At 42.1% G+C, this 26,163-nt stretch overlaps 1 protein-coding gene across 2 annotated transcripts in view; it reads left to right on the top strand.

The window, feature by feature from the left end:
* LOC121178841 (plasma membrane calcium-transporting ATPase 1-like) overlaps positions 1–26,163 on the top strand; it is a 79,543-nt gene that overhangs the window by 13,342 nt on the left and 40,038 nt on the right. For both annotated transcript variants that reach the window (XM_041033238.1, XM_041033237.1), the window contains exon 2: positions 17,246–17,684. In XM_041033238.1, coding sequence (XP_040889172.1) covers positions 17,489–17,684 — 196 coding nt within the window. In that variant the 5' untranslated portion in view covers positions 17,246–17,488. The remainder of the gene's footprint in view (positions 1–17,245; positions 17,685–26,163) is intronic.

The following is a 26,163-nucleotide window of genomic DNA, read 5'->3' as shown; positions in this document are numbered from 1 at the left end:
AAGATGACATTGTTTACCGTTGCCTCGTTAAATATGTGGCCTTTCTGCTTGCTCGCCCGCTGTCTGCAGGAATCAGACTGATGTTATAAACACAAACAGCAGGAACAGATGAATTGGTTTGCCGAGCTTTCTGCTCTACCTGCTCTGAAACTGATTATTAAACTGGATTTCTGTGCCCGACTTCATTTAAGCATCTTGTACTGATAGTCCGTCACTGTACATGGCAACCTGTATTTTGCGAATATGCGATGACAGCCTTGCATGTGGTGCAAGGCTTGTATGATTCTTGCTCATCTGACTTTCATGTAATGCAGACGTGGGGAATGACATTCAACAAACAATCACGATCGCCAGCAATGCCACAAACCCCTGAGAGTGCTTGGATTAACTATTAGCAGGGCCCAGATTTAGTTCCAGGAACGTCCTCAAATCAGGCGGAACAGTGGAAACAGTGGAACGGTGGAAAAAAAAAAAAAGATTCGAAGAAAATAGGTTACCAGGGGTTTTCAAACTGAGGAGATGGACGGAGGGCACGAAGGGAGGGACATGTGGCAAAGAGACCATGTGAGGTGAAGGGCACAGGTAAATTCCTGTGTTCTGGAAAAAAAACAGGAAGTATGTTGCAAACGGGAACTATCGGCATATTTCTAATGGTGCCTATTGGACAGAATGTAAACAAAGTATAAGTCTCTGTGGTGGAGGACAGCTGAGAGAGGTTCCACTGGCTGAGGTTCCTCCAGACTGTTACTGAGGTGAGTTTGCCGCATGAATCTCTCAGTTTGACTTGTGGACTCTGAAGGGCTTTAAACTAAAAGGTGTTTCTGTCGGCAGTGGGAGGCTGTAGCAGAATCAATCAATTAGACAGATGGATTCTCCGTCTTCTTCCAGGACTCTCCTGAGACAGAACTGGACGTGCTTCTACTTTTCGGATGTGTAATGGTCATCATCATGACTCCCGTCCTCTGATGTAGACCCGACCTCTCAGATTGATTTTTGTTCTAACTGGCACTTTTATTTATTCCTGCGATTGACAGGAAAAAATGTTGCTTTAAATATATTTCTTAAAGCCTGTACTGTATACGCCCAAGCTTTTCCCTCTGTGCCGTGTTTGTGTTGTTGTTTCCTGATTTGCTCAGCAGCCAGTACCATCATTGTTTAGCCCAGTCCAACAGAAAACAAATCTGAAATTTACTGAACGAAAGTAGTTTTACAGTTGGCTCCATGAGGAATATACAGGAAGAACACTGCATTATTTTTATTGATTGATCCATTGATTTTAGCTTCCTGCCCACAGCAGCTCTGGACGTCCACGGTGAGACTAAAGGTCCGTGATCCATTATGGCTGATGAATTCACAACACAGAAACAGCAGGAGATTTGTGAGACTTGAACAGCAGCCTGTGGAGATTATGCTTCATCAAACATTACGCTCAGATCTGAAACACAGTCAGATTTAAGACAGATGTCTTCCGTTTGTCAGTTATGCAAAGCTGTCCCGTTCTTGGCCGTCTTTAGCGGAACTCATTTCATATGATTAATTAAACTCTGCATAATTAAGACTCACAAACACGTCCACGTCCACAGAAACCTGTCAGTCATCCCGACTTCTGTGTAAACTTCTCCTTCTCTTCACTAACTCCTCTGTTGTTTTGTCTCTTCTGATACTTTAATTTAAGATCAGTGTCTCCCAGTGTCTTCTTTATGCTGCAGGTCTTGCTGGAGTTTTGACCTGTTCAGATTATTTCTCTTCTCCATGCAGCTTGTAGTAAAGTATGTAAAGTTGTGCCAAAAAATCCTGTACTTTGTTTCTTATCTCCTGTGATACACGTGGAGTTACTGCTCCTGTTTTGGAGCCAACAGGGAAGAGAGAGTGTGTTTCTTTATATATTTATGTTGATGCCTGATGTGGCATCTAAATCAGTATATAATGAAATATGACTCACTTCAGTGTTTCCTGCAGGAAATAGGTCAGCAGAAGTGGAGAAGTTTTTCTACACTTGACTTTTCTCAACTTGTAAAAACACTGAAGGTTTTCTTTTCGCTCAACACTGCACCACTATTCATCCGCTCGCTCATTAAATGGGTGGCCTTCGATGTTCGATGTGGCGGCTCTGCTTGTTTTCTCTGAGTCTTCACATCACATTTCATGAAGGTGTTACAGTTTTCTGTTTCTTAAAGTTACTTGAGGAGTTTATTTGACTGTATTGCAGCTGCTGTAGTACAACGTGGGAAACCCTGTGTATGTGTAGCTGCTTTCACATGACGGATGTAAAGTTGTTGTTGACTGGTTTATGGGCTCTGCAGTTGTTCAGGCTACAGGAAAAAAAGCCATGTTTAGCCACAGCTAACTGACTGTTGTCTCTGCTGCAGTAGCATGTTTAACCTGTAGGCTGATGCAGACTCATAGGTTCCAGGACTTTGTTTTTACACTCGGCTGTGTAATTAATGAGAAACTATAAAGGCGGGACTGAGAGAAAGCGAGACGGCAGGTTGTGGAACATAAAACAAAGCACAGCAGGAAGGAAAGAAACTGATTGCTTTCCTAACAGCTCAACACTTCCCTTTCGATAAGCAGCAAAAGCACAGTGGCTCTAAATCTGAGCTGCTGCAGCAATTGACCGCTGCTTCGGAACAGGAACCCGCTGACGGCCCCCAGTGGCCCCAGCACAGTGGGTCTGTGGGCTTCTGGGATTTGAATCTGTTTAGGGGATGTGTTTAGACTGAAAAGGGGTCTTAAGTTCATCAAAAAACAAACAAAAAAACAATAAAAACATAAATATTATGACAGATTGAATAATGAAGAGAAACTAAATGGAAATTCAGTCTTATTAGGATATTTATCCCACCACTAATTCGTTGACTGAGATAAAATTGTCACTCTGAACATGTTTCACAATTTTCTTACATTTTATAGATCAAAGGATTTATTTATTAATGGAGAATATAATCATCAGTTTAATTAATAACAGAAAACAATTTGCAGCTCTGTTCCACTGACACGTGTTCAGAGGTTTACTGTGTGAGTGCAGCTGTAGTGTTGGGAGTGGAACTGAATTTGTTCCAGAAAAACCAGTCGATAAACAAATGAAGCTTCTCACCTTCTGCCTGTTGTAATGTCACATGTCAGCATGTTGTTGACATGGAAACACTGAAGTTTACAGGCAAAGTGAAATGTAAAATTGATGAATGTGCGAGCACACACTTTGTCCTGCACTCCTCACACCCTCACATGCCACTGATCCCGAGCTCTCTGGTACCTGTAGCATGTTGAGCCATGAACTCCCTGATGTCAGGACAAAGAGGCAGGGCCCAAGGGCTGACTTGTCGAATATGTTGTCTCTTTTTATTGTCTTGTCAGGATGTTTGCAGCCCTGTGCTGTCATATTTTTAGCTTCCTTCTTCTTCTTCTTCTTCTTCTTCTTCTTCGTCTTCATTTACCTCATGAGGAAAATGCTGGCGTGTCCCGCTTGGTGTGTCCTGCTTATCAACGAGCTGCAGACAACTGCTGTTATCTCACATGTTAGAGACGCTCTCCATGTCTCATTGGCATGCCTTGGCGCCCTGCCACACACTTCTGCAAATCTCCTTTGTGATGTTCTTTAAGTAGAAACTGTTCATTTCTCGGTAATTGAAATGTAAAGCCATTTTGGGAACATTTTCATAGACACAACAGGCCTTCCTCAGTTAGTTCAATTTAAAATCCACATTTGGGCAAGAGAGCTGAGAATACCCTGATGTGTTGGTGCTGTGCCCATTTAATTTGATGTTTTAATGTAACCTTACCTGACTCAGGTAGAACAGTGTTGACTGTTTAAAACCAAATAATGTGTATCACATTAGCTTTTTGTTTAACAAAGCTGCTCTGCATTCAGTTCCAAGAAAGGATGTCATGGTTTCTGGTGTGGGTCATAAATAGAGTTGTCAGTTTTTATTCAAATTTGAAGTTTCTTTTTTTTTTATATTCAAACTGCAACAGGCAGATCCTCTAAAACTCTTGTCCAGCTGCTACACCGAAGTGGTTCTCAGGCTTTTTCCGGCATGGCCCCCTTTCAGGGGCCGAAAAACATTCACGTCCCCCTCACCCCACAGTCTTTATCAGTCACTATCGATGATATAGCATACTTTCCCCTGGTTATCCACCCTCAGCCCCCACCCCCTCACCAATGGCTCTATGCCACCCCCACGGGAGCTCGCCCCACAGTTTGAGAACCACTGGCCTAGAGTAATGTGAGCTTGTGCTTGGCGAGGCAGCAAAGGCATCGCAAATGGACAGAACATGACAAGACCAGATGAGAAAGACCAATGAAAAAAATGTGGGTAGGTTTCTAAACATGACCAAACAGCAGTCCACAAAGTTGATAATTAATTTTATCAAAGGCTTCACTGTCATTAATTCTTGTAACTGTTCTTACGTTCGCTGCAGCCAGTCGGCCTCTCTCCTCTGCGGTGTCTTGTTATTTCACCTGCAGATCTATAAACAACATTTTCAGTATTTCCTGAATGTGAGTCCCACTCCCCCTCTCAGACTGCCTGGATACTGGAGCCTTGGGCTTGTGCACGTGAAATTAAATCTGATTGATGAGGCGGGCTCAATTTACGACTAGCAGCGACTACGTCTCTCCCCGTTCCTCATAAAAATTAATGGGCAGTCTGACCCGTAGCCACAATGTATTTCAGGCTAAAAATGAGGATTGTATTCAAAATCAATTTTAAAGAATCACGTTTTTCCAGCAAGAACTGATGATTAAGCTGCAGAGGGTTTTCGGTTCGGGGCTCCATCTGTTTCCAGCCCAGAGGAGGTCAGCTGGCTCCAGCCCCAGCTGCAGGTACTGTCACCTGGGCCATATCAAAGGCACGGCGACCCACCCTCACAGCCCTGTGGAGCTCGTTAGCTGTCGGAGCTAATTGGGAGGGTCTTTACTGCACAGATGCTGACGCACTTCAAAGGAGTTCCCCTTCAAAGAGCGCACAGGTCAGAGTGGGAATAGGAGGAGGAACATGAATAAATGTATGATTCCATGATAAATAGTTTGACTCTGAGGGCTCCCTTATAGAAGAGACAGTGAAGGACAGTTGAACCTGGAGAGAATCAGTCCTTCACACTTTTGCTAATAGTTAAAATCGCAGACTACATGACCAAAACTATGTGGACACATGAACATTGCAACCACAAGTGATATCTGATTCCAAAAAACCATGTATGATTCCAGAACCATTGACATTTAGCTGCTGTGACAACAGGCCTCCACTCTTTGCATGATGTAAATTTCATCATCTGACCAAGCCCGCAGACTGTCCGCTCGCAGTTGGTGTTCCTGTTCATCCCAGAGGTGTTGATTTTTGTCCAAAACAAAGTGGACGCGTGAACGACTTTCTCAAGTCTTGACACGCTCATCGTTTTACCAGCGTTCACAGAAAAATACCCTCACGTTTTACGATTCTTAGATGTGTTACAGTGATTGGACCTAATGTTCCCAGGCATCAAGAAGTTGTGGTGTTTGTTGCTGCAGAGTTCAGAGGCGTTTACAGTAAACATGGCCCTGTGGTAGTGAGGTGATACCTGAAAACACCTGATACCTGCTGACGCTGCTACTCGCCAGCCACAGTAATTAATAGCAGTTATACGCTGATAATCAGGCTGAATGTCTGTTTCTTTTCACCTCATTCTTCAGTCTCTAGGACCGGTCAATTTGTCATGTTGATTAAAGAAATCGAAGAAGCAGTGGATTTAAGATTGGAGATGTCTTATGATTTCTGTTAGTTGACCTACATCGGCCTGTGCAGCTGCATTTTGAGGCCATGTTTCAGGCTCTCCACCCACAAAGCTCTGATTGTCTCAGTTATTTGTCCAACCATCAGTGAGCACAACACCGGACCTGTTTAAATCACCAAAAAAAAAATTCCCAATTTAGAGGTTAAATTTACTTGTTTTTTCCAAAACCTCCAGGCACATCTTGTGCACTTCATCATCAAATGGAGATGGTTTAGTTGTTACCATCTGACCAAAAGTATGAACTTTATGGTCTTATTATAACATATGTTTCCTATAATAGGTCATATTATAGGTGGTTGCATGTAATGAGTAAAAACTAAATTAAAACTAACAACCATTAGTTCTAATGTAAACTATCTCCATGGCCATGTGATGAATGTGTGTTTTTTTTCACGGCAGGGTACTTTTGTGAAAATCCAAAGATAATTAGTCCTAGTCACCTTGCAGGTTAGAGGTAGATTGCGACTATGGGTGGCCCACATTGGACAAAACTGTCTCATGAACAGCACAAACATTAAAGGGACATGGCTCTAAATCTCTCAGCTCGGCTAAGTGTTTTTGTGTTTGCAGCCCATTTCCCTTCATGTGCAGCAACAATAGAGGCTTTTATCAGACAGTTCCTCATACACAGTTACACCTGGGGACTGACCAGCACCACTGGTGTCTGATCTGTACTAACACACACACACACACACACACAAACACACATAGGCTGCTGCAGGTCTTTTTCAGTGTATTTGTGTTACGATCGGTGTGGATCAGGACATTGGAGTTATGAACGGGCTGAGCTTCGGAGCTTCAGCCTGTCAACAGGATTATTGAATCTCTGGATGCTCTCCAGATGTTGCTGCTTTGTTTGGTTCAGATCCGTCCTCTTCCTGGTGCTGTTGTTTGGTCTGAAAATGATCAGAAGGACATAAATATCCTCTCCACTGCCGTCACTGGTGTCATTAAGAGTTTATCGGCAGCGCCTTTCCCTCCACCTCTTTATCTGGCTGCCTTCGCTGTGTCCACTCACTTCATTTAATGGCAGAGATTCATTGTCAACAGGCACTCGCACACATATCCGGGGATAGGTTCTGATATCTGCTTCCATTTTGGATCTGGGTCCGAGTTGGTAAAATATCCAATATCCAGAGTCATAAAGTTCTGCAGCCAACAGATCCCTAATTGAATCTTTCATTCATGTTCTCTGTCTCTTTCTGACTCTACGGGCTTCAGCAAAGACAAAACAAACGTGATAATCAAATGATCAGCGACATTGAGTGGACCGGCTTAAACGGTCTGTGGGAGGTTACTTTCAGCAAATGTCAAGTCATCGTCATTGTAATAACAACATTAGATGTATTAACACACTTTTAATGTATTAAAATGACTCATTTACGCTGTTTAGAAACAGTAACGTGGCTTGTAAAGACAAAGAAACTGTGGGCGGTGAAACGCATGAGAAACCACAGGATTTTGGCCACCTGGTTCGCTGTAGTTTTAGCTGTACTTTAGCTGTACTTTGTACTGAAACACTCAAGCAATCATATGTACTGTGAACACACACACACACACACTATGGTTCCATTCAGAAAGCTCATTCCTGGGATTCCTGACAGGCTGGATGAGTGGACAGTTTATACAACCTAACTGAAACCCTACTATGCATTGTACTGTGTGTGTGTGTGTGTGTGTGCGTGTGTGTTTGAATTTGAATTCTCTGAGTATCTTCTGGTTCACACTGTGACACTGACCCTGTCTGACTGAAGATGACGTACACGTAGAACGATTCGTACAAATCTCTGCCTGTATTTGTTCATCGTGAAGCACATTGACAAGTATTCACATGTATTTACATCCTCAGTGTATGTTTGCAGATGTCAGGTGGAGAGTTGTTTTATTTTCATGCAGCTTTTAGTAACTCTGTCAACATCATGTACTCTGGTACACTTTTCTCTGGCTTATCATGTCATCTTAACAACAACAGCCCCCACCGCAAATTCAGCAGGTTGAGATTTTAAAATCTGATTAATTTTTTTTTTTCCCTCTTATTGTGGCTCCTCCTAGATTCACTGGCTGGGTGAACGTTCAGCTGATTTCTGCTTGTTCGTCATTCTAGATACGTTTCCTCCGTAATGTGAGAATTTCAGGTTCCGTAGGTTTTTGAGCAGAAGTCTGTGCAGGGGTTAGGGTTGAGAGTTAGGGTCTGTGTGGTCTTAAGGGGTTAAGGGTGCTTAAAATGAAAGACGAGACAAACAGGAAGTCCACACCTGGACTGATTCCTGTGATGATGAGTCATTTTCCAAGTACTGTGTCTCTGTGTGTGTCTGTGTGTGTGTTTGTGTGTCTGTGTGTGAGTGAGTGTGTAAGCATCCCAGAGATGATTCCTAGATAGCCTTGGATTTGAGTTGTGTGTGTTTGTGTGGGTGTCTTGACGCTCCACAGTGAGCACAGACCGCTGCCTTGTCTCTCTGCAGTGTGGGGATTTCCTTTTTCCACTCAGGTCACATGACTGCAGATATGGGTGTGGTCTCCTGCATTCCTGGCCTCACTCTGTTTCCCTCTCGCTCTCTTGTTACTCTGTCTGGCATGCTGCGACACCCTCTCCCTCACACACACTCACACACACACACACACACACTCACAGACTCACACATACACATCGTAAAACACGCAACGGCTCCGTGTCAGTGTTTGACGTGCCCTGCATGTGGAAATGTCTGTGTGAAGTCACTGTGACATGATTCAGTGGGAGTGTGTGTGTGTGTGTGTGTGTAAGATCTGTTGCTGGGTGCAACAGGAACAAAGTTCCTCTCTGTGCGGAGGGTGTGGCCAGCAGCCTGTGTGTGTGTGTGTGTGTGTGTGTGTGTGTGTGTGTGTGTGTGTGTGTGTGTGTGTGTGTGTGTGTGTGTGTGTGTGTGGAGGAAGGCGGTGCAGGCTGCTGCTTTAGTATGCAGAGCAGGTGTGTCTGCAGAGGCAGAGAGCAGAGAGGAGGAAGAGGAGGGAGGGTAACAGCAGCCGAACAGAGGGACGGTCTGAGGATACAGAAAAGAGAGAAGAATCAAAGCTTTTCATGACCTCAAACTAATAGTGTATGTCTTTGTGTGTGTGACAAGGATATTTTGAAATCCTCAGTCAAATAATGTTTTTGTGCCTGTACAGTTGGACACCTGTCAGTGACCTGCCAGTCACTGAAGCTGGACTGTGATTTCTTCCAATCACAGACTGTCAAAATGTTCAGACAAGAGTTTGTAGATTAAAATATTCTAAAGTTAGAGGAAAGGACCGCCTGGCAAGCTGAATTCTGGGCATATTGAACTCAATCATATTGAACTCTGACACATATAAACGTGAGGCTCTCTGGTGTCCAGAGGGTCCAAGGGGTGGGACTGACCTCTGATTCAGGAAAAAAAATGGTTGTTTATATTCCAGTTTCTGCATGTCGCAGTAATCCAAGCAGCAGAGAAGGAGGGAAGCTGATTGGCTGTAAGGACAGTGATGGAGATTAATGACAGTCAAGTGTTTGATAAGAAGCTATATAATTTACAGCTTTGTAGCAATGCTGTTGTTGATCCCTGTTAGCACACTATATATGTATACTACTCCACCCATGCTATTTCCTGTCTCACTGCTTTTTGCCACACTGCAAGTGCAAATTTCCACCGAAAGATTTAGGTCTGACTCTGACTGACTCTGCTCAAACTGCCATTTAATGATCACATACACCTACCTCACTAAAACGTAAACCTTATTAGCATTTTTATTCAGACCGGAACTAAACACATCTTATTATGATCGCTCTCTTCTGTGTAACAGTAACAACAAACCAGAGCAGAAACATGTGAATATGCTGAATCGTAATTGATTGTTAGATATTTATTTTGGTCTCCAAGTTTGCTTAAGGAAAGTGAAACTGAAAACAGAAAGGTACACAAGTGCTGACACAGTCATAGTGAATCAGCATCTAAAGAGCTCACGGCAGTGACTGAGAAGGTGCTGGATGAAGACAGAGCTTATCACACTCCACCCCCTCCAGGTATGGAGCTTCAGTAACATGATAACAGATGGTTGTATTTGAGAGGATAGGCAGTCCCTGTCTTTCAGAGATGGTCTCTGGTGTTGGTTGTGAATGTCCTCCTTGATCTTTCTCCAGCCTTTTGTTGACCCATTGTCAATGACCTTTGACCTCTTCCCAGCAGATTCTGTGAATGGTTTCGGTCTGGCGTGTTCACCGACAGCTGTTTGTTTAATCTGTGTCTGTTTCGAGCGACTTCTTATTTTCACAGCTTATATTTTACACCTCTGAGTTTCTAACAGACACATAACACAATCACAATCCATTTTCACAAAATGGGGCCTTTAATGCACGTCTGATGTCCTAATAATAATAACAACATGATGGATGTAATGATAGTCAGTGGGTTTTGTTTAGTTTAAGCAAATGTAATCCTGGCAAGCGAGCGCGCAGTGCACTCTGCCAAAAACACATTGTGTCCTCTCTGAGACGGGTGAAAAGTGTTTGCAGTGAACAGACATGTTTATGTTTTCACATGGTTTTCAAAATGTTCTCTGTCCACAATGAAACACTAAAAGAAAAATTGATAAACCTTTTTTTTTTTTCCTTCTTGATTTTCCTCCAGCCTCTGCTCCACAGTGCAAACACATTTATGAGAATACGGATGGAAAATACAACATCACGCACGACTGTCTTTGAGTTGTCCGATGACACTGAACACTCACAGGTCGTAAATATGGGAATCTTTCCGCTCAGTCATCCCACATGATGTTTCTCAGAGCATGAGACAGGATGCTCGTAGATTTTGTCATAAAACAGAATGTGAAATGTTTTACGTCGTCTGTAGACCAAACAAAGAACATCAGCATAAGTAATAAAACGTGAGGAAACAAAAGCAGCGTGAGACTGAGTCCACAGAGATCCAGATCCAGACACACGAGGTCCAGAACTATAGACTGTCCCCTCTGCTGGTTCTCCCACCCTCCCCGGACACACACGTGCGCATACAAATCGGTTTGTTCTGCTTGGCCTTTTCTGCACACACACACACACACAGACACACACACACACACACACACACACACACACAGGCTTATCATATCTCACACACACATATAAGCTGAGTGGCTGGCAACATGGTGGCTGCAGCATAATTTCATCTGGACTCAATAACAAACAGATAAGATGGACAAAGAACAGACACACTGTCTCTCTCGTGCGTGCACACACACACACACACAGAGCAATCCTGGCTGTCTTATGGCTGCATAGATTCTCCGTCTATATATAGCGACTGCGAAAAGTCCTGACATCACTTCCTGTCGAGCTCTCTTTGAGGATTCCTTTCTTTCTGTCTTTTCACTGAGCTGGTTAAATGTAGGTGTTACCGTTTTATTTATCTGCATATGTATGAAAATATAAATATAGTGGACTGTGTTTCAGAAATATTAGTTTTCACGCTGCTTGTTTAGAATTAGAGGGACATATTATTTATTTTTATTTAGTTATTTTATTTCTAAGTGACCATGTGCAGTATTAAACAATGAACATTACCATTTGATGTCCTGTACAGTAGTTAACTTAAAGCTAAAATACAGAGTCACAGCATTGAGTGGCAGATTTTTCAATTTGGCTTTAAACCTACTGAGCTCACACCATTGCTGTTGTGTGGTGGGTTGTTTGGCTGTGTTTTGGCTGTCGGAGATAAAACTGACTGCCCAGACTGAGCTCTCTGTTCGGCAGTAAACCTGCTTTTTTTATGGTTATGTTTAGGCACACGCTACCCTTGGTTGCCTGGTTTGATAAGGAAGAAGTTCACAGTGACTTCAGGCACAACATATTTATTGACATTTAAACAGAACCATATGATCTTTCCCAAACTATGAGGAAGCGAAACTCATCATCACAGTCGTGTGCTTTGTACGCCCACTGTCCACCCCAGCCACCTCCTGGTGACTCCGCTGCTGTTAATAAATGTAGCTTCACTCGTTCAGTAGATGTGTTGTCTCTGAACAGAATCCAGCCTGTGATTACATTTCCTACAAAATATATTTCCTGATTTCTTTCCAAATATATGACATGATTTCTAGGAGACAAGGTCACCCCAACACGTGAACATTCATCTTTTCAGTTCACATCAGTATTAAACAGCAGTTTGATCAAGTGTCTGATCAGATTTGTTGATCATGTTCCACACTCTGATTCTTTATATCTCTAGCAGTTGTGTATTAGACAGATGGTCCCACCGTTCTGTTCCAGTTCCACCTGTCAGTAGTAATCAATAATAATTAATAATGAGTTAGTTCATGTGGTGCAACCTGCTTAAATTTATGCAAATCTCCACTTAGTAAACTTAGTGAGGGAGGTGAGTGAGGGTCAGGTGACGTATGTGGACTCATTTGGTCCTGATCTGTTTTCATGGAGAGACACAGTGACCCTTGAAAGTCCTGAGCTTTCTGTTTTGTTTGTACTGTTGTGTAGTTTAGATTGGATAAGATTAAACTTTTCTTTTGTTGTCGCACGCAGTCCAATTGCGATCCAGTCGCACCTGCTCTGTCTGGGTGTACAACAGATTTCTGAATCACTGAAAAAGATTAAAACCTGTCCGCTCGAGTGTTTGGACCCAGGTTGCGTCTGACAGGAACAGAGGGAAAATATTCCAAAATAAAACCATGAATAAAACCGTGAAAACAGGAGGCAGCGTCTTCAGCATGAGATGAAGTTCAGCTGTCAGAACTCATCTCTGTCCGTTTTGTCTTGTGTCTTTACAAATCATTTCCCTTCTCTCGCTCTCTCTCTCTCTCTCTCTCTGACACACAACCTGTTTTCTCTGTAAATAGAAATCTAATGCTGCGTGTTAAACAAAGTGCTAAGTGACAGTGTGGCACAGAGTGTGAGTGTGTTATCAGTGTATCATTAGTCTGAGTTAATCCAACACTTGCTCGTTAAAGCATAACAGCCACATGCATACTTGTCACATGAAAAGTAAGAAAAGGTGTCTCTGTGTGTGTGTGTGTGTGTGTGTGTGTGTGTGTGTGTGTGTGTGTGTGTGTGTGTGTGTGTGTCAGCGTGTGTGTCAGCGTGTGTGTCAGCAGGTGTGTCATTAAGGTCTGAAAATAGGAATGCTTACCTTTGGACAGTCTATGCTTTGCACTGGTATGGGTGTGGTGCTGCAGTTCACCAATGATAAAGGCATGTGTGTACATCTGTGTGTGTGTGTGTGTGTGATTATTGTGTTTGTGACACTCCACCCAATGTGTGTTCAGCTCCCTGCTGTGTCTTTAGAAACATACCAGACCAATAGAAACTGGTGTTGTTGTTTTCATCAGACTGTTTCACAGTGGTTAACAGTAAAACTGCTGCACTGGCACATCAGATGTATTTTCTTCATAAGCACTGGTCATTTTTGCCAAATATTTCCATTTTGTTTATTTTTTGTCTCACCAGAGAAAAGGCTTATAATTGATTTAGAGTTCAGACCCTGGTAAGCCAGTGTTTTCTTTATGAGTACACAAATTGTCACTTCTTTATGTAATCAGCATGTGATAGTTTGTATTCACCCTGAGTTTGTATAGTCACATCGAGAAAAGTGTGTTCATCTCAAAGGTTATGACTCACGTTTCCAAAGAATTTTAATCCAAAAAAGGAAAAAACAGATAACAGTCTGAAGCGAGGCCAGAAAACTGCTATTTTATCTGAAATGACGCGAGATAAAGCGGCTGATAATAGTTCTCTGGAAACTTAATGTTTTATTTATTTTATTTTTTTTAAAGCGGTGCCATCATTATTTCCATAAACAATCAGAACACGCTAACCGGCTCTGTTACTTTAAAGTGGATCTGAGTAATTCATGTAGATTTATCTACCTATTTGCTCCGTTCAAATGAAATAGTTGCCTATTTCCTCTTCTCAGAGCCTGTATAATTAACTAATCTCGTTATCTGTAATTAACACGTTCCGTCACAATGACATCACCAACTATTTGTGTAATAACGTACAATAAACATTAATGCAATGAGGTCTGTAGGCAGTTTATTTCATTTCATTTCTCTGTTGTGTTATTGTAATAATGACTCGACTTCTGGTCAGTGAACAGACGGATAATTACTGAACAGAGAGAGAGAGAGGGCATCTGTCCTGGTCTGTTTAAGACAACACACACACACGTATTGATAAACGCTCTGTGAAACCTGATAGGAGGAAGATTAAAAAAAATCTAAAAGACTGAAACAGAAAATAAAGGGAACTGAAGAAAGTTGGAGGGTGACAGACAGATCATATTTCTGAAAAAAAAAAAAGAGTTCACAATGGCAAGTTTCCAATTTTCCAGGAACCTATAGAAGAAATCAGGAACTTTGTATTTCCACAGCACAACAGTGTTGTTTGTCTCTGTTTCCACCTCAACACATCCTCTCCAACAACAAAACAAACGCACACAGGAGGTAACAGTGAATTAAGACAACTGTCTCGGTCAAAAATAGTTTAACACGTGATTATTTTGGGGAGTTATAAAGTCAGCTATAGTGTTTTTTGTGACTTTAATGTGGATTTGTTGATGTTTGTCCAAGAAGGACATGGCTGTAAATAGTTTACTGTCCCTGTAAAGCGTGATTTGTGCTGATTCTAGCAGTGTGTGGATCATGTATCGTCAGGGGTTAAAGTGGGATTTGGCAGGTGGGGGGAACCCTAAGATCTGGTGTGGCGGTGCAGCCGGGAAAAATGAGTCACCATAAGGAAAGAAATACCAGGAAAGAAACACAGTTCCATTTTCCCCCCATTGTAACCGTCCAAAGGCAGAAGGGAAGCAACTGGGAAGTAAAGGGGCAGAGAGAGAGCAAGCGAGCTAGCTGCAAGCCATAAACCACTATTTCCACGATTATTTTAACTTCAACACAAAATGTTAACGATACAATAGAATACAATAATAAATTATATCATATTCTTAAGAATAACAACCATGATAGCTTAATAATTTATAACGGTATTAATAATAACAACAGCCTAATAACAATGAGCTTAATGTAATTTGTCTGGTCTTTCGCGTGGGGGAGTTTCCCAAATTGGAGAAGAGACAATAAATAGGGCACAATAATCAACAATGAAAGTCAAAAGCAGCTTTATTTTGAACACTGACTTAAAAAAAACAACTCGTTTAACACAAAATACTGCACATTAAGCAGGCACATGTTAAAGTGCAATGAAATACTTTAATATCTGCAGAATTTGAAATAACCAAACAAGGCTTAATAAACATAAAGCAAAATGAAAGAACTGAAATAATTATAAAATCTCAGTTTACATAAACAATTGACAAATGTCCATGAATAAGTAGCCAACTTAATAAAAACAGGTCCAGAAACAATATACGATCGCAATTTTCTATTTATGCTGGAGTCATGTCAGGCAGGCATCTTTATGCCTGCAGATTTTTAGCTAAGCAAACAAGCTGGTTTACTCGCTGTGGGTTCTGAAGGTTGTAGCGGGAAGTAATGATGTTTCGCTGAACACGCGATCTGATGGGATGTTAGTTGTGGTAGCACAAATGCATTTTGTATGCACTTTTCCCAGTAAAGGAAAGCAGCTTCCGTTCTCTCCCCACAATCCCTGCGGCTTGTCATCACCATCAGTAACTTCCTCTTGCAGACAGGGTGTGATTTCTGTTTTTGCTTTCTGCCCTGCACGGACTGTGGCCATAGGCTGCTTCGCCCTGCCCAGACGACGACCCGGTGCTTTGGTCCTCTGAGCCGGCTGCCTCTGGGCTGCTGCTCCTGCTGCTTGGTTTTCTTCCTCTTCGTCTTCCTCCTCCACTCTGACACGTACCGGTGCCTTGGTTTTATCCTTTCCAATTAGCCACCATCTCAACCTCAAGCTGACTTATGATCACATCAAGGTGCGTGCAATGATAATTATAGGTGTAGAAGTGATGCCGCAGCAGACAACACTCTTTTTACTTTATATTATTAAACTTTTCAAATCAGTGACTCTGCAGTGATGCTGCTCCCTCTGTGCACCAGGTGCCAAATACTGCATGAACAGCATTTGGCTGTCTCCACAAGTGTCCTGTCATGTCGGAATGAAGCTGTGGGGAACATTTATCAAAGTCGCCCAAGTCTGAACGACAAAAAGCCACAACTTTTCACTGCTTGATGAAGCTACAAATGTGATGTATTCACTGTGCGTAAAGAGCCTCAGATTCGTCTCGGCCTCTCAGAGCGTCTCTGTGCTCCCCCCCACCCCGCCCCGCCCCCCCCCGGTTTGAGAACCACTGACCGCTGCAATTGCCTGTGTCACCTATATGACAAACCACCACTCATGTATCAGCAGCACCAGCAAGAGCAGTACTTCTCTAACAGGCTGTGATGCTGTGTGTGTGTGTGTGTGTGTGTGTGTGTGTGTGTGTGTGTGTGTGTGTGTGTGTGTGTGTGTGTGTGCGTGCATGTGTGTGTGTGTGTGTGTCTCCATGACAGAACACTAAACAGTGAAAAATGGAGGACAGCCTTTGATGTGCACTTACATAATCTGTGGTGATGGGCTGGAATGCCACACTGTGGCCACACACACACACACACACACACACACACACACACACACACACACACACACACACACACACACACGCTGGAGACTTGCCATGTATTCAGTTCTGACCCCGGTTCTTCGTCCAGTTTACTTGTTACTATTTTTACAGAACCTTTTAGTCTTGACCATGGTATCTCATCTTTTTCTGATTTGTAATCACTATAATTGAATTTGTTTTCCACTACTGCTTTTACAGTTTCACAATTGTTTCCACTAATGATTTCAAAGGCCGGTTCCTGCGTTCGACCTTTAATGGAAGAGCATTTAGCTCGCTGTATAGCTGTGCACTTACTGCACAGTGAGGGCAGAGGAGTGAGGATTTATAGATTTATTCAGTTATGGAAGGGATGATGAACTGCCAGGCAGATTTAATTTTAGGGTACACGAGGCTGTGAAGGTTTTCTTTCAGGGATTTCTCATTTCCATGTGACAATCCAGGAAAATACTTTCTTTTTCCTTCATTTTTTAATTATCGTCACTGCTGTTTTCTTCTTTCCTTTGATCTGCAGCGACGCACTGTAGATTGATGAAACGTGATTTATCCATAAACAAGAGAAAAGACAAAATTAAACTTTCTACTTCAGTCATGAACTCAGAGCAGACTGTTCAAGGAGAGCAGATATCCAATCGTGTCCCAGAGGAACAGCGCAAACCGATAATCAGTTTATATCATAACGACCTCGGTGATTCAGGGGACTCCTTTAATAATCCGAGATGAGAAACTCTCCTCTAATTGGCCCAATTAGTCTCTGTGCTATTAATTAGTAAAAATCAAAGGGAGTCCTGAACTGGTCTGTCTGCTGATGACGTTGTTTGACTGCTGTGTGTTCAGACTGTGTCCTGTCTGGATGTTATTTATAAAAATCTGTTTTCCTGTTTCTGTTTCCACTTAAGCGACGGACCAGAGGAACATGTTTACTCCCCTGTTTCCATGGTAACCAAGAGGCGCATGCACGCCCAGGCCAGGAGTTAACCTCAGTGTTCGTCTCCTCCGCCTGCCTCCTGTGAGAACTACACTACCCACAATTCCTGTGAACTGACGACCCGGTCTGACATTTTGATCAGTTCAACAAGTACACTCAGAGTAACAACAACAACTACAACAACAGCACCTAAACTTCTGTGAAGAGGACCAGAATGGCCAACAACACGGCGGACCACCCTGCGGGGAATTCGGTTGCCGAGGGCAACCATGACGGGGACTTTGGGGTGACCACGTCGGATCTGAGGAGCCTGATGGAGCTGCGGAGCGCCGAGGCCGTCAATAAGATACGGGACACGTATGGAGATGTGCAGGCCATCTGCCGCCGCCTGAAAACATCCCCCATAGAAGGTAAGACATGACCAACACCACGCCAGACTGAGTCGACGTGTTAAATTCCTACTTTACTAAGAGTCAGAAATGCAGGATATCACCAGGGAAGAACTGATTTGGAGCAATTTGGATTTAGTTTTATGCCAAGAACATGTTTTGATATCAAAACTCACACATTACGCCTTTGATCTATGATCAAAGCTCTGTCAGACTCGCAGTATTTTCACTTTCTAGTAAGTGGGTGATGACTGACTGCTTAATTTTGCCTACTTCAGTTCAAGATCACTGTCCTGTTGTGAATGTGAGAGGGCATGGTCGAAAGCAAAGACCCAGCAGAGACAGATTGTTCTAAGTTCAAGGTTATTATCGCAAATATGACCTATGATTCCCGACAACTTGTTTAATTATCATTTACCTGTTTTTTTTTTTGCTGAATCATTTTCTCCTTGGGTCAGTAGCAAATGTTCCGCAGCCCAGCGCTGGCCCACGGCCCGGGGGTTTAATAAATCATTTAATCCAGATATTAATCAATATTAACGTGGCTGATTTAAATCATCAGTCAGGGAGCTGCCGATTCAAATCTCATTCATTTGAATCATCTGCAATGCTGATTTACCTACCAAGCAAAGCAGGCAACTGCCCTGGAATCCTCCGACGCACAGGGGCTTCCAAAATTTCCAGGTTCAGTGTGTAAATTGGATTAGTATCTGATCGATTGTAATTTTGTTTGACCGCACCACTTTTGTACAGTGTCAGCAAATGAAAGTGCTGCATCATTATCTAATCTAATCTTGCCCTTTCTTAATAAAAAACTAACTTCAGCTCCTTAACAAGGGTCGAGCTGCAAGTTTTTGCCCTGTGCCCCCAAATATATTTCTTTTTTCCCCTCATAGTACACAGGGAAACATAAGATAACAGTGTCAAAGGCTCTAAACCTTTACAAATCAAGTCTTGTCTCAAAATGACCTAACTGCAAACCTGGCTGACGTGGAAGTAGAGGAGAGTGATTGAAAAGGTGAACGGAGCAGGAAGGTTGTGTTTCCACACCTTCGTTTCTACACACCCTGACACTCACAGCTCTTGTGCTGACTGCTAAACTGCTCCTGAACTGGACCCGACCCTGACTCCAGTTACTGCGTGATCAACACTTCAGCCGACGGCGCTGTCGTCAGGAGAGACACTTGACAGTGTGTTAGGATTTTACTACCGAACAATGACACAGCACATCTGATGTTTTCACATCACAAATGATGATCAGGCTCAGACCTGCCATGTCATAAGTGATTGTTGAGGTTCGGTGTGGGTCAGTTGTTCTGCGGGTGACTGCAGCTTAACTGGGCAAGGCCACGAATTATATTTCTTATAATTCAGTGAATCATACTAAACTAGTAGTAGTAAACCCACACACACACACATACACACACACATGAAGAGGTGGCAGCGTGTCAGCCGTGAAACAATGATAATTCGTACAAACAGACATTTCTGGTCGACACCTGTTATTTTGTGGTGAAAGATGATCAGTTTGGATTTCAGAGCTTCATACGAGGCCAGAAAATGGCCGACAAGCTGCTGTTTGTTATTTCTCTCTCCCTGTCTCATCTTTTGATCCCTCTGTGTGTGTGTGTGTGTGTGTGTGTGTGTGTGTCATCAGTCCATTCCAGGATTGAAATTAGTTCCAGCCCGTTCCCCTAATGGCTCCATAGATCATTGCTCTGTTCCATTTGGTAATCACAGGACAGCTGTAGTCTCGTCCTCCACGCAAGAAATTACTCACTTTAATGAAGAAAGTGTAATTATATTTTCTCTACAGAGAGAGAGAGAGAGAGAGAGAGAGAGAGAGGGAGAGAAAAAAAATTGGGGGAAACCTAAATGCAATATTGAGGGCAAACACACACAGTGATTGACTGTTACAGTTAAGTGGAGTGGACCAGTGTCAGTCCAGTTTCAGTCGAGCTGCTGTTTACGGTCTGTCTTTTCTCATCAGTCGGATCATGTCCTTCATCACCATCATCATTAACTGTGTGTACTCACAATGAGTGAGTGTTCACACGTTGCTCTGAGGTGGTTAGCGCAAGTGCCGACGTTAAACTTGATAAATAGCCTAGATGCTTCTGTTGTGTCACGTTTAGAGCTGGAATGATTGGTTGATTAATCAGTTGGTGGATTGAAATTAAGTTAAATGCCGGCTGTTTTGATAATCGATTGATCATTTCAGTCAAACGTTTGCTGGTTCCAGCGTCTCAGATCAAACATCTTATGATAGTAAACTGAATAACTCGGTTTTGGACTGTTGATTAGTCAAAACGAGAGTTTTGGGGTTGTGATTTTTTATGTTTACTATTGATTGACATTATGTAGACTAAAAAAATAATTGATTAACCAAGAAAATGATCATTAGCTGCAGCCCTAGTTATATATTTATAGCAGTTCATTACCAAGTGAAACCAGATACACACTTGATCTCTTGTATCTGTTGTATTAGTGTTAATATATAGGCTCATGTTTCTCACACCCTGAAACACCACATAAAAGCTGCTCTGCTGCCTGATAGCCAGCTGACAGTTAGCTAACCTGATTAGCTCAGTAACACAGGCGTTGTGTTAGCAGTTAGAGACTTCACACAGTTATATTTAACTTGGTTTCTGGATCAGCTCGTTGCTCTGGCTGTGAAAATGAGACGTTTCTTGTTCAGCTGCTTTTGCTTTCAGTCTGTAAAATCGGCTTCTGATTGGACGCAGAGATGCCTGTCACTGTCCCGAGTGCAACCTGACCACACACACACACACACACGTCCTAAAACACACAAACAAGGCTCAGCTGTAGCTGTGTATCCCGCTGGTTAATGCGTATTGATGAATCAGTCTGTTGCCTCTCTGGAGGTCATTGATTGTCATTCTCGTCATTTTACAAAATCAGAGTGTTTTTCATGTTGAGATGACACGCAGCCTCTGAGCACGGGACAATCAGCCGGATGTAAACTTTATTTAAACAGGACCTGGGTTACAAAGAGCTTCATAAAGAGACACATATGAACTTAAAAATAGACGACTATTTTAGGAAAATGCTAATGAGCAGCAGCTTGTTCTGTCACCGCTCAGGTGAGAAGCAGACAGGACATGATTTCTCTTTGTCTCTGTAGCATCTCTTTTATTCCTTCATGTAAAGGATTTAGTCTCTTCAAACAAACATCCAGGACTGAGGACGGAAACTGGCAAATAAAAATGGATTTGAACAGTCGCTGACTGTGTCATCAGCTGATGATCAAGTGCTCAGTTTTATGCAGATTCAAACCACAAGCAGTGTGGACATTGAAGAGATTTTAGCGGTTTCTCTCATGTGCTAATATCTGCCCCTCAGATCAGAGCTACAGAGAACATGTGATCAAGTAAAACTGACTGGATAAATACCAGGCAGAGGAAGTTTATGTTTTTGTTTTGGATGTAACTGACTGAACTGTTTTTATTGGCTATTGATTAGTTGTGTTAATTGAATAACAGTCCAGCCAAAGGTTCTTGTATTCCAGTGGGAGTGGCTTGAGAAAGCAGAAACACGCATGGTTGGAACTGATTGCTTGAATTGATGACTGATTAATTGAAGCTATTAATTGATAGTCAGAATGGTTGTTGATTAACCATAAACCTGTTGACTAGATAAAATCACTACTATATCCTTTTCCATAGCACTAATTGCATAAGTACCGAAAGAGTCATATCAGCGCTTTCTCTTTGACTATTGCCTCTAAACAAAGCTAAGCTACCATGAATATAATTTAACATTTCCTGCATAATTTTTTTACATTAAACATCCTCAAGTCTTCTGTTTATAGGTGGGCTTTTAACATGAAAGAACATCAGGAAGTGTTCAGTTGTGTAGATGGTAGCTTAACATCAATCTGGATGTCAGGCAAAGGACTAACTGGAGTTAATTAGTGTAAAAACATTATTTTTGAAAACATTATTTCTATTTAAAATGTGAAACATGACTGCCTGTTATTGTAATGATGAATTAGTGCTGTGGAGAGGAGCATTAACCAAGTCTTTATCCTCAAACAGCTATTTAAACTTGTGGAGTCCACCATTTTGGTCCCCACAAAGCTATCTGACTCCTCAAGTACCATAACATAGTAAAAAAAAAAAAAAAAAAAAAGCCCACACACACAGTAGCAGTGTATGTAGGTTCAGAGGTTTCTCGGCCTGCTGGCGTGTCGGATCTCTTTTAGCTCCGTGGCGTGAGAAGTCATCGACCAATCTGAGATACAGCTCGAGCTGCGTGACCCGAGTCCTATTCACTGTAACTAACACACTCTCTCACACACACACACACACACACTGAGCCTCAGGTCATTCGTGTCTCTGCCAGTCGAAGCAGAATGCTCCTCTAAGCAATCACCAAGAGGAGCAAAGTCACCAAGACATGCAACGCTCTTCATGTCTTTCTTTCTTTTTTCTTACTCTGTATCAGGCTCTGCTATCTATAGTATCAGATATCTATAGGATCTGTATTTTGCCCTCTGAAATTCTCTTTCTACACTTTCCAAAAATCTGAAAAATAACTGAGAAATGCACACATACAAATCTGAAGTATACTAAAAAGGGGTTTCGGTTTTAAAGGAGTATAAGCCTGAGGACTTAAGAACCTCAGTCATTGCATCATTCTGCAGCAGAGGATGTGAGTGTCTGTATTAAAGGCAGATTTATTCCCTGTAGACACCGGTCTGTGGACACTGAAGACAGAAGAGGCTCTGTGTTTTCCTGTGAATTAAACTGTTAAATCTGATTTTCCTTTATCAGCCAAAATACTTCTGTCTGCTCCTACAACAAAGAAACGATAGAACCATGCTACAGTTTTGTACAGAAAGACGTGTTTCCATTATAGTGTCTGTCGACTATATACATTAAATAAGTTGTATTCGGTCATATGGGTACATTTATGCTTTTACTGTAAAGTTAATACTGTGAGAAAATGAACGGTCTAAACTGAAGATGAGACCACAAACTTGGAGAACTCACTGTCATATTCCTGCTGCTGGGAAAGAATTTCTTTTGATAAAAAAAAAAACACTGATGAGATCATTTCCATCGTCCTGATGGACTTCACGACGATGGAAATGATCTCATCAGTGTGCAGAGGGCGGTCGGTTACCATTAGATCATGGATCCTGTTAGAAGATTTAAATTTAATGAAGACGCCCAGCACCCAACCCATATATTATTGTACTGACTGTGAATTTGTAAAATAGAGGAAATGCAGAGACCTGCGGTTCCATGATGACTACAGTTGTCTTGACTGTAAATAAAAAAGCAAAACTGAAAGTTGTTTTTTCATTGCGGCTACTCTTGTGATTTTGCAGGGCTCTGAGTGTGTTTGAAAGCACAGTGAAAGAACTTCTTCAAAGGAAAAAATTGAAAGATGGTCTGACTGCGGTGTGTCTGCATTTACACTGTCAGCAGCTACTGTTCGACATCATTATTAAAAGATATGTGATAATGACAGACTGTGTAGTGCAGAACAGTTTTTAAAGGAACTGTCGCCAGAATAATTACGTTCATTTGGATGTTTGCTGCTGAACAGATTATAGAAAGTTACAGTGGAGGGAGACAGAAGTGTAATAATAACCAGGATGACTGTTAGCTTACAGTGTGTACATAAAGGAGGTGACCAGCTGAGAGGATGGCTTCTGTAGGTGTTACCATGGCGACTGCACATGGTCACATGTCACACACCCGGTTTATAAAAAGGCTTTTCAGCCCTCCGATCCACTTCTTCTGTTTGAGAGAAAATGGCAGAGCACACTTTGTCTGTGTTTGTGATCCCGATCGTTGACACCAGGTTTAGTCGGATTCATAATGTTCTTTAATCCTTCGTCTGACAGTTCCTGGTTTAAATCACAGTTTTATCAGTTTTAGACCATATTTCACTCAGAAAAAGTTTGCTGCTTGTGTTTAGACATTTAATATTTGAAACTTTTTTTTTTGGCGCAAGTTGAAACCTTTTTATCTGAGAAAGACGTCTTTACCCTGATATTTGATGCCTTGGGTAAAGTTGCAACAGTGCATGTCCATTGGCATCTTTGCATTGATTTTATAGGTGGTTATATTGTCTCTAAAATTTGGCTCGGGTTTGGCTGGATTTCATGCTTGAAATTGATCAGATGCAGCAGAAGCCGAAGCGTGACCCTGGCATCACTTCTTTCTGTATGTGACTGTTAGTCCAGCTGTGGGAGGACAGCGAAAGAATAAATCACAGCAGGAGGATGATAGAAAAGATGGAGGCACAGACAGAGCTGGTGGATGAACTGCAGAGATGATAAAGGATACAGTCTTCTGTCTTTGTAGTGGACATCAAAAAGTCTGAACAATGAGTCTGGACATTAATACATGCTGCTGCAGTTTAATCTGTCAGACGGAGAATGAATGAAAGTGAAAACTGTGTGTGGTAAAAGATGAAGCTGCGTGTTGGCTGATGAGGCTGTGAATTGGAAGAGACCTCTTTTTGGACCAGTGAAGTCCATTTCTGCTGGAAGCTGAAATTCATAAACATCTGTGACAGGCGAATGTGCTCTGCTGTTACTGGAACATCATCGCAGAGCTTTAATCTGCATCTCCATGGGGACGTTCACCAACACAACGAGCTCACGCCAGGCACCAGATGAAACCTGCCGTCACAATCACAATATTAAACCAGGAAAAACAGACTCGTACCGATCAAGCAGCCAGTGAAGGTTCTCTGTGATTCGGTTTTTCTTTATTTTAGTGTGTCAGGAGCTTTCAGCATCAATAACGACTCAAAAATGATCAAACCAAACTTTGAACTAAACCACAGTGTGATGAAACATGGCTGGTGATGACTTTGACAACCAGTGTATTTTTAAAATCTCTGTACCAGCTCATCACGAAGCCGTTTCTGCTTCAGCTCTAAACTTCAGACGTATTCAGTCAGACATGTTTGGAAGCTGCACTGTCATTCAGATTAACTGAAGTGTGTTCATTTAAAATAGGTGGAGTTCTGTGTTAATGCAATAGCTTATAAGTTTGAAAGATTTTTCTGTTTATCCAAGTGTCATTTCAGTTCATCTCTCACATCAGTTTATCTCATCTCACCTAAGATGGCCTTGCTGTATCTCATTTCATCTCACCTTACAGCATCTCATTTAGTTTCACCTTATTCTGCCTCCTCCAACCTCATCTCATCTCTTCCTCTTTACCAGATTGCACATTCCTTGATCTCATTTCATCCCCTCTCACTTTATCTTTCCTCATCTCACCTTGTCTTATCTCTTCTCACTCATGGCAGGATTCACCTGCTTGGGAGCCCCAGGGCAAAAAGAATTATTAGTAACCCCCCATTATGAATGTCAGGACCCAGAATCCAGCCAGTGCTCTAGAGCTTGGTAGTCACTTAATTCTGTTTGACTGTTGATGCCAAAATAAATACAAAAAAATCTCATTCCAAATGTGAATATTTGATAGTTTTCCATTACTTCATGTCACCTTATCTTGCCTATCACTTTGTCTCATCTCATGTCTCATATCTCATTTTATCTCGTCTCATCTCATCTCATCTCGTCCCTTCTCAAAACACCACACCCCATTACACATCTCTTCACATCAAACCACCTCATCCCTTCTAATTCATCATCTCATATCACTTTGCCTCCTATCACCTCATCTCACATAACCTAAGATTGTCTCATCTCTCATGTCCTCTAATCTTATATCATCTCATTTCATTTTATTTCACCTCATCTCATCTAATCTTATGTCATTTCACAACACAGCACCTCACTTAAAATCACTTTACCCCTTAACTCATCTCACTACCCCCCACATCTATTCACATTTTATCTTCTTCCTTCACTTCATCTGGCCCCCTCTCATCTCATATCACCTCGTCTAATAGTACATAATCTCATCTCTTATCTCTGTCAGATTTACCTGTCAGTTGTTAAATAATTATGCCATCGGAACCGCCTAGTTAAGGTTGTGTGGCATGAGTGATGAGGAAGCTAGTCCCCCTGTGTGCATTGTGGTTGTGGTTACTCTGAAAGTAGATAAAACCTCAAAATGGGTGAAACTATTAACTGGTAGTTTTCCAGATTATCACATCCAGAGAAAAGAAAGAAAGACAGATGGAAGGAAGTCATGAGGAGGAGGAGGATGAGGGGATCTCTTCATTCAGTCTGTCTGGAGAGAATAATCAGAGGTGGAATAAGAGGCCATTATTAAAACATATAAAGACAGGAACATGCCTGAGCTCATGTTGGTGCTGACTTACAGAGTCCTCCTTCATGAGAAATCCTGGCAGTGCGGTCTGTTGACAGTCAGATCACGTTCCACTGCACATCTCCCAACTCCAACAAGAATCCAGAGCAGGCGTGTTGCTGCCCACACAGCCGTGCAGAGGAAGTCACAGATTTTCAGGTTTTACTGAAAGGTACCAGATTTATTAAAACGAAGCAGAGCCTTTAAACTAGCTTTCGTTCAGACTTGTCCCT

This window comes from Toxotes jaculatrix, chromosome 3, assembly GCF_017976425.1.
Source record: "Toxotes jaculatrix isolate fToxJac2 chromosome 3, fToxJac2.pri, whole genome shotgun sequence".
Taxonomy (NCBI): Eukaryota; Metazoa; Chordata; class Actinopteri; family Toxotidae; genus Toxotes; species Toxotes jaculatrix.
This window is presented reverse-complemented; position numbering and strand designations above follow the sequence as displayed.